Source organism: Phyllostomus hastatus, unplaced genomic scaffold (genome assembly GCF_019186645.2).
Source record: "Phyllostomus hastatus isolate PE091 unplaced genomic scaffold, TTU_PhHast_1.1 phas_scaffold_129, whole genome shotgun sequence".
In the NCBI taxonomy this organism is placed as follows: domain Eukaryota; kingdom Metazoa; phylum Chordata; class Mammalia; order Chiroptera; family Phyllostomidae; genus Phyllostomus; species Phyllostomus hastatus.
The window spans coordinates 10831708-10840918 of record NW_025334009.1 but is presented as its reverse complement, the minus strand read 5'-3'; the positions used below and the strand labels follow the sequence as shown (position 1 = coordinate 10840918).

The window sequence follows — 9211 nt, the reverse complement described above, 5'->3', positions numbered from 1 at the left end:
GAGAGGAGGCAGGGATGACGCCAAAGTTTTTGGCCTGGGCAGCTGGAAATTCAGCCAGGCATCCCTGAGGGGGTTGTTGACCAGTTTTAACTGTCCCCACGGGCCTGTGGCTGAAGCCAAGACATCCAGAAGGGAGGGGCTCAGCCCTGCTCCTGGCTCTGGGGCTCGGGGGATGCACGGCACATACTGGTTATTCCATTACCCTTTATTTATTGGCCTGATTGGCTTTTGTCATTTCCTCATTGTCTCCTGTCTGGAGAGAAGACCATAAATTTGATGGATTGACACAGGATACTGGAGGCCCCATTATCGCTGTTAAGCTGGCCTGCCTTGGTCAAGCTTCCCCACCTTCCACGGCCCTTGAGCTCCTCCCACGGCCTTGTCCATAGGAGCAGCACGGTCCCTGGCCTTCCAGGAAGAGGGGGTGCCTCCTGAGGGGGTGAGTGACAGACAGACGGTCCCCCAGGAGACACGGCTCCAAGGACAAATACTGGAGGCAAGCTCAGGCCCCTCCTAGCCAGTCACAACTAGAACCCCAGCACCCACTCCCCAAGCCTCTGGCCAAGGAGGCTGGGCACAGCTCAGTGTGGGAGCCAGGACATACTGCCTGCCTGTCAGCCCACGTCCGGGGAGAGGGGCTCTGCTTCGACCTGTGCTGTGCATTTCTGGAATCCGAGCCAGTCTGTCTCTTGGTAAAGGCGGGGATGACGGGGTTTTTGTCTTCGGCAGCAGGTGCCTGGCGGCTGCCCAGGATGCCAGCCCTGTGAGCTGGCGTGGGAGGAAGTGCTTGTCGGCGTGGTCATTACACGTGCTGGGCTCAGGCTGGCCGGGCCGGGCCTCTGACCTAGGACACCGCAGGGGATTGGGGCCCCAGCGGGGCTCCCAGCGTCCCTCTCATAGGGATCCCCCACCCTCCCCAAGGCTTGGCAGCCACCAGCTTTTGAGTGTCGTCTCTGAATGACATCCTCTCGGGCCTGTCTGCCTGCCTCTGTCCCTGGGAAGGTCTTAAGGCCCCTGGTCCAAGGGGGGTTGGGGCAGAAAGCTTGAGGTTCGTTCTTGAGATTTAGGACATCTCCTTGGGGTCGTGCCCCTCCCCCTCCCTAGCAGGAAGCCTCCTTCCTGAGCCTGGAGAGTGTATGTGTGTGAATCTGCACGTGTCTCCCAGTAGGTGAGGATCTCAAAGGGTCCTGTGTCTGACCTTCCAGAAGAAACAGGTGTGTCAGGGGGACTGCTGGTGAGAAAAGGGGCGTTTGACCTCAGAGGACAGGATGGGCTCAGCTGGAGGAGAGGATCCAGGTGAGTTCAGCGGACAGCGAATTGACTGGGTTGTCTCTTCTGCAAACGTTCTCAGCTCCCAGTCTCTGGCAGGCGCAGTGGTGGGATGGAGAGCGAGGTTCAATGGCCCGGCTGGCCTGGCCTCGCCCACTCCCAGATTCGAGGCCAGCCGGCCATGCAGTGGGCTCAGAGCCCTCGAGCTGCGGAGCCGCCGCACCAGCACAGATGGCTGCAAGAGGCCACCGGGGCGTCAGACACGAGTCCCGGGCTCCCTGAGCCATCAGCGGCGGCTCTTCACTCTCCTTTGCAGTCCCAGGTCCGCCTGTAGGAGCGCCTGTGCTCCGTCCCCTGCCCCTCCCGGCCTCCGCTCCGAGTCTCGTGGCTGTTGGGGCTGGCAGGCGGAGGGGCCACTGGCACGGGGCAAGGGAGCTGCCAGCGCTGCGGCCCCAGGGTGACAGCTGACGTCTGTCCAGGAGCATCTCTCTCCCTGCCAAAGGCTGAGCTCCCTGGGCCACATGCCTTCCTGCTGACACAGGAGCCGACGTCCGTCCCTCACAGAGCTGCCGCCACCTGGACCCCAGCCTCACCCCAGAGCAGCCGGTGACAGCTCTGGCATTGCTCTGAGTACAAAGCCCCGCTCCTGCCCCCCTCCAGATGAGCCCGCCGCTCCCCAGGCCAGGGAAAGACCCTTCTCGGGCAGCCAGGGAAGACCCCAGGGGATGCCCGAGAACTCCAGACTTCACCCCTTGGCCCTGAGAACGACGGGGAAGCCACCATGTGGGCGCTGGCACGGTGCCACGTCCTGGAGCCTGTGAGAGAAGCAGCCTGGCCCCTCCTCCTCAGCCTCGTGGTGGGCACACAGCTCCTGCCCGCCCCTCACCCACTCCCCACACCGGTGCTGAGTGGCTGCCCTAAGTCCCAGCTGTGTCGGTGAGCAAAGCAGACACAGACCTTGTCCTCTTGCTGTGTCTGCCTGTTCACTGGGATTTCCAATAAGAAATCTATCTCCCGCCACTGTCCGGGTGCTCACCCAGGGTTTGTGTGTACCTGAAACAGCAGGGTCACAAAACCGCTCTCCTCCTTGCCACATGGAACACACAGCTGTTGTCAATTATGATATTCCTTTGTTTAAATCCTCACCTGAGGATATGTGTATTGATTGTGTGTGTGTGTGTGTGTGAGAGAGAGAGAGAGAGAGACATTGATTGGTTGCCTCCCCTACGCACCCTGACCAGGCATCAAGCTCACAGCCTAGGTATGTGCTGTGGCTGGGATTGAACCCGCAACCTCCAGTGCACAGGACGATGCTCTGACCCACTGAGCCACGGGCCAGGGCTGATACTCCTTTTATAAAAGCTGGCTTTGACCTGCTGCACTGGATATGACCTGCTACACTGAAAGGTGCCCTTTGAAAAGCCCCAGTGTCATTGGGTAAAGACAAACAAGTGTCACAGAAGGTTAAAATGGACTGTCCCTGCCCCGGTTTTTTAAAAAAATATTTTATTTATTTATTTATTTATTTATTTTTAGAGAGGGGAAGGGAGGGAGAAAGAGAGGTAGAGAAACATCAGTGTGGTTACCTCTCATGTGCCCCTAACTGGAGACCTGGCCTGCAGCCCAGGCATGTGCCCTGACTGGGAATTGAACCAGCGACCCTTCGGCTCGCAGGCCTGCACTCAATCCACAGAGCCACACCAGCCAGGGCCCTGCCCCAGTTTTGACCAAAGGACTAAAACCAAGGGATTCAGGAGACCAAGCAGCAAGTATCTCCTATGCGGCTTGTTTACAAGGGAAGTGGTGCTAGACGCTGGGACCTGCAGTCACATCCAGTCACACGTCAAAAGGGGTCCAAGAGAGGGGAGGGCCTAGGAACCGTTGGCTGGTTTCTTTGGAGAACAGTGTCCAGAGATTCCAGGACCCTGTTGCTTTCCCTTGGAGCGGAGCCTGTAGGCAGGCTGGTGGGGCCTCCTAGCCCACGCCTGTGCGAGCAGGCTTCCAGGGCCTTCTAGGAGAGCTTGGACAGGTTGGGGGTGGGGAGGCCTGGGCCTCACTTGGCCTAAACGACACTCAGGTGGACGGGTGGCAGGGTCCTGACTCGCCCTGGGACCGGGAGAGAGGGTGTGGGGCCAGCTGCTCCGGTGGTGTCTGTGGAGCGCGCTGCGGCGGGGGCGAGAGCTCTGGGTGCTGCCTGTGACTAGAGGAGGCTGGCCGAGAGGGGGCTGCACATGCCACCACGACAGGACCCCTTGGAGGGCAGAGGGCCTTGGCAGGAAGAGGCTGGGGGTGGACTCACAGGTGCCAGGGGCAAAGGAAGGGGTCATGGGGGCACCCCCAAAATGGTGCATCTCTCGGGCTGAGCAATCTGCAGGGAGCACACCCATGCACCCATGAGTCTTCAGAAAGCTCCCAGAGGCCTGTAGGACAGTCCCCCTGGCCCCTTCCTGGCCCGGAGGGAGGGGCTGCTTGCCCGGCCACCCTAGCAACCGAATGTTCCTGGGACCGGGCACCCTAATGACGAGCCTGAGACTATTTCCAAGGTCAAGTGACTGCAGGTGGCTGTTCTTTTCCCCACGACTGAGCTGGAAAGCCAGGATCCGCCGGGTTCCCAACCAGGGCCGGGGAAGATTATCTGCACCGAGCGAAGCCAAGAGGGACAGGGAGGGACAAAAATAAAAGTTGGGCTGACGACTCCGGGGGTCATGTTTGTTTACACACGGGCTTTGCAGGTGTTCGCGCTGAGAAGCGATAAGCCCTGTGACAAGGGAGTGGTGGGGGAGGGGTGGAGTGGTGGTCAGGGAGGGCGCCCAGAGGAGGGGACGTCAAAGTGAGGCCTGAGGGCTGTGTGGAAAGGAGAGGGGCGCTCTGGGAGGCGGGTGCAGCAGCTGGCGAGGCTGAGAGGAGGAAGAGCCTGGCCCTGGAGGGGTTAGAGAGACACACATTTGCCGAGGTTGGCAGGGCTGGAGGCCCCGAGGGGTTTGCCTGGGTCCTGGGGCAGCAGGAAGCCACTGGCGGGTTTTATCCAGGAAGCAACAACCTCGGATTAGATCTGGTAGCTGCGTCGGGTGGAGCAGCCGAGGTTGGAGGAAGGGCAGCCGCCAGGCAAGATGCTGGCCCCACCAGGGAAGCAGCAGCAGCAAGACAGACCCGTGGTGGGGCCTTACAGATGCTGAGAACATAGTGGCAACCAGGCTTGGGACGGGGGGAGGGGTGAGGGAAAGCCTGCGGCTGAAGGGGGCACCCGTGGGGTACCTGCCCCTGCGGGCTCGGCTGGGGGTTGAGACCGATGAGCCAGGGCCAGAAGCTCTGGACACGCCCTCAGCAGACCGCCTGCTGTGCTGGCCTGGGGCTCCGTGGCGAGGCCCGGCCTCCAGCCAGGTACAGAGTGCAGACTCTTCTTTAAAGCATGGCCGGGGGTGAGAGGGTGTTTCCACTCTCTTCTCGGGAGAGGGCCCAGGGCCTAAGGAGCTTGATCATTCAGTCCGACACTGGGAAGTGTGCCCCTCTACAAGAGACTGAGGGACACCCTGGAGGGGTGGCGCCACAGTGGCCTGGGGAAGAGAGGGTCTCCAGGAGGGGCCGCCGTCCACTGAGTTAAATGCTGTGGATGGACAGAACCCACGAGATGAGGTTGGAGAAGGCCCTGCTGGCTGGCGGGGAGCTTTAGGTGGGGGCTGGGGCAGCAGAGAGGCTATGGACTGAGGCGTGTGGGGGAGGTGAGGGTGAGGACGTCAGTGTCACGTGTCACAGGTCCATGCCTGGCTTGACACACAGGTGCCACCACCTGGCTGTTCTCCAAGGCAGCTGCCCCTTCCTTCATCCACCTTTCCACACCCTTCCCACCGTGTGAGCCCCAGATCGTGGTCCCCCCCCTCTGCTGTGCCCCAGACCGTAGTCCTGGAAGGCATGGCTTGGGGCGTCCTCTGGCGGGGGTGGACTGCTCTGCCCACACCACACCATTACCCGCCCCCTTCCTGGGAAGACAGGGGGGAGTCCTGCGTGGGATCTGACCCGGTGCTCCCGCAACACCACTGCCGTCCAGGTTTGCCCAGGACAAGGCCCCCTCGCTGGCTCCTTGGGCCTCGTCAAACCTCGGCGCAAGAACAGAGCCCGGGGCAGGTCACGTAAGCCATTTATTGGTTTGTTTTAAAAATATGTATCTTATTTATACACGAAGTTTGGTGAGAAGTGCTCGATTAGTTCAGACAACAGCTGGCACTGGGTGCTTGTCCCTCCCTCCTTTTTCCTCCACGCTTTTCCCTTCCTGCTGGTCATTGTGCAGTTCTAGAAAAAAAAAAAGGAGACAACCACCCTAAAAGCTAAGGAGTCAGGTCCAGCTGGTCCCTGCCCTCGACCACGCCGTCCGCAGCCACTGGCGCTGTCAGCAGCCAGCCCCGGGCACCTGTCTCAGGGCTCCCGGGCTGTCCACACAACTCCAGCCTCCTTCCGGCCAGCTGGGCTGGCGGCCCGGCCTCCTCCCAGGTCACATTCCTGTCCGTGCAGCGTGCTGAGCGCAGGGAGGGCGCACGCCGCTCCAAGCCTTGAGAGCAAAGCACAGAGATCTACAAAAATAAGATTTCCACTCGGAGAAGTGTCACTGGGACAGTGAAAACCACGCCCCACACTGGACTCAAAAGGGAACACGTTAGGGAGAAGAGAAATCACGGGGGTGCGGTGGGGTGGGGGCTGGGGGAGCCACCGCGGGAACTCGAGGTGACAGGAGGAAATGTAATACTTTACTCACTGGCAATGCCGTCAGCACTGCCAGGAGCTCAGAACGTCCAGCCCTCGGGCAGCTCGGCGAGGTAGGTGAGGAACAGCCGGCTTCCGGCTGCCTGGGCTGCCCGGGAGGTGAGGTTGGGTGGCCTGGAGGAAGGCAGCCTTGCTGGGGAGCTGGAATCGGGCAGCCGAGCTCCAGCCTGCTCTGGCTCCAGCAGCCAACGCTGTCACTCTCAGGGTGACAGTTCTCTACATTAAAAGATTTGCATATGCTAAATAGGATTGTCAGCAGCTGAAGAGGCCCCTGGGGGAACTGTACTAGAAAAAGTGGTTTTCCCTGAAAAAGCCTTCTCACAAGACCTGTGGGACAGCCTGGACCCTCCTCCAGGGGGTCCTGGGTGCAGGTGTCACCAGGACCCGGAGCTGAGCCCAAGGGGCTGGTGCAAGGCCACTCGACTCCCTTCCCAAGGGGTCCCACGGTCCATCCCCCTCCCAGGGCACAGGAACAGGGCCTGGCCCCTCCGAGGCCCCTCCCCTGCACAGGACCCAAGCTGTCCTCCCTACGCCCATGCTGCTGCATCTGGAGAGGAGCTGGGGACCATGTGGGGCTCCCGTCGCTCCCATAGTTAGAGCAGAGAGTTCCGGAGATGATAACAGGGTCCTTTCTTCAGAGGGGCTAGGGGCTGTCGAGCTTCTTGGCCCCCACCCCGGGGTGCTCAGTCTTCTTCCTGGCCAGCGGGGCAGGCTATGATGGGTTCGGCAGCAGGAATAAGCCGGGTGCCAGGCCGCGCGTGGCCTGGCTCCCTCAGGCCCTTCAGTGTTACGTTAATACTCGTTTACAGAGGGCCGAGCTCTTCTGGAAAGACAAGGCAACTTCAGTGCCTCGGACCAGCCCTGGGACCCCGGCAACTCTCTCCTGGAAGCCTTTTCATTCTGTAGAACTGACCCTCGTAGGGCCTGCCTAAAAAACACAGGCGGGAAACAGGACCTGGGGGACAATGGGAGGCCGGAGGGAGCCCCTGCTGACAAGACCCCCACCCGCAGGGACTGGGGCAGGGTGGCTGCCTGACACACTCGACGGGGGGGCCAGTGCTGGCCTGTGTGTGTGTGAGCGTGTGTGCACACGTGTGCATGAGAAAAGGGGTTCAGCCCTGCTGGCACCTGGGCCCAAGTGGCAGGGGGGCCCCTTTCTGCCCCTGGAGCCACGCAGAAGGCCTGTGGGAGCCACGCCGGGTTCCACTTCTGCTCGGAGAACAGGGCCGCGGCCGCTGCACAGCCAGCCTTGTTCAGAGTCCAGAAGGGGCAGTGTGCGTTGCTGCCGACATCCACGGAAAAAACATTAGTTTTTTTTTGCTCAAGTAAAAAAATATCAAATATAATAAATTTATGAAAGCCCATTCACAACATATACAGTCTCGGTTTTATATTTTGCCCAACAGCTGGGGTGAGTTGCTTCTCCGAGGCCCAGCGTGTTGCCTGGCCAGACCTGGCCACTGGTCTGTGTGGGGCCTCCAGGGACAGGGCGCCCCTAGTGGTCGGCTCGGCCACCTGCTCCCGGCCACCAACATGGGTGCCACAGAACTCGGCCTCTTCCATCCACGGGGCTGAGGCTCCTCTCTCATCCCTGAAGCCCAAAGCAAGCAAGGCCCAGCGGATGCTGGTTTGTGGCTGCGCTTGGGTTTGCCTCGAGGCAACGGGCTGCCTTTCAGTGTGTCCTGGCCAGCCGGGGCGGGGCTCACACGATGGACTCTCGGTCCCTGTCTGGGGATGGGGAGAAGTCTGCGAGATCCTCGCTGTGGCTGTAGTCGGACACCCGCACCTGGAAGTTGTCGCTGGTGGCCCTGGTGACGCTGTCATAGGAAGGCGGGAAGGATGTCGAGGAGATGGAGGAGCTGGAGGGCGGGCCGAGGCGCCGGGAGAAGTTCTCGTTCATCTTGCAGGCGATGAGGCCCTCTTTCTCAGGGGCGTCCTCTTCGGAGAGGCCGCTGCTGCCTCCCTGCTGGCGGAAGAGGAAGGAGGCGTGCTTCACGGAGCGCTGCAGCAGGTGCCGCCGGAAGGCCCGCTGGATGACCGTGGCCGATACCTCCTCGTGCTTGCGCCGCAGCGTGGTGGTGATGGGCTCGTAGGAGATCTTGGATGGGTTGGCAGCCATGAACTTCTCCTCCATCTGGATCTTCAGGGCGTCCATCTCTCCAGACTCCCCCAGGACCCTCTTGGTGAAGGCGAAGAGGATGTCCATGCAGTGGATACGGTCCCCGCTCACCATGGGCAGGTCCATATTGATGAGGCTTATCTGGTTGGGCTTGGCGATCCGCAGCGGCTCCGACAGGGCATCGGCGAAGTCGGACAGGGCCGAGTACTCAATGAACTGGGTGGCCTCGGGGTCGAACTTCTCCCAGATCTCATAGAACATGTCGAAGTCGTCCTCGCTCAGGGGCTCCGTGCTCTCCTCCGTGGCCACACTGAAGTTCTCCAGGATGATGGCGATGTACATGTTGACCACGATGAGGAAGGAGATGATGATGTAGGTGGTGAAGAAGAGGATGCCCACGGCCGGGCTCCCACAGTTCCCCCGGGAGCCATTGCTGTTGGGCAGATTGGGGTCGCAGTAGGGGGGCCCCGTGTTGAGGATGGGGCTGAGGAGACCGTCCCAGCCGGCCGACGTGGTGATCTGGAAGAGGCACAGCATGCTGTTGGCGAAGGTCTGGAAATTGAACATATCGTCGATGCCAGCTTCCCACTTGACATAAGCGAAGTTGGCCATGCCGAAGATGGAGTAGATGAACATGACGAGGAAGAGCAGCAGCCCGATGTTGAAGAGGGCAGGCAGGGACATCATGAGGGCAAAGAGCAGCGTGCGGATCCCCTTGGCCCCGCGGATGAGCCTGAGGACACGGCCGATTCGGGCCAGGCGGATGACTCGGAAGAGCGTTGGGGAGAAGAAGTACTTCTGGATGATGTCAGAGAGCACAGTGCCTGTGGGGAACAACAGAGACTGTGGCAGCCCGTGGCGTCTCTGTCCTCCTTCCAGCCCAGCCTTGCTGGGTGGGGTCTCTGAACAGCAAGGAGCCAGGAAGAGGGGGCCCTTCCAGGAGGACTGGCTTAATGGCAAAGCCCTGCTCTCCTCGCCTCTCTGAATCTCCATTTCTGCATCCGACCCAGAAAATGAAGACCCGCGTCCTTTGCAAAGTGTCCCCTGAGAACACCTCATGATAGAACT

General features: G+C 60.7%; 1 protein-coding gene across 2 annotated transcripts in view; it reads right to left on the bottom strand.

The window, feature by feature from the left end:
• Window positions 1–5392: 5392 nt before the first annotated feature.
• SCN5A (sodium voltage-gated channel alpha subunit 5) overlaps window positions 5393–9211 on the bottom strand; it is a 93031-nt gene continuing 89212 nt past the window's right edge. For both annotated transcript variants that reach the window (XM_045856774.1, XM_045856775.1), the window contains exon 28: window positions 5393–8967. In XM_045856774.1, the coding sequence (XP_045712730.1) occupies window positions 7727–8967 (1241 nt within the window). In that variant the 3' untranslated portion in view covers window positions 5393–7726. The remainder of the gene's footprint in view (window positions 8968–9211) is intronic.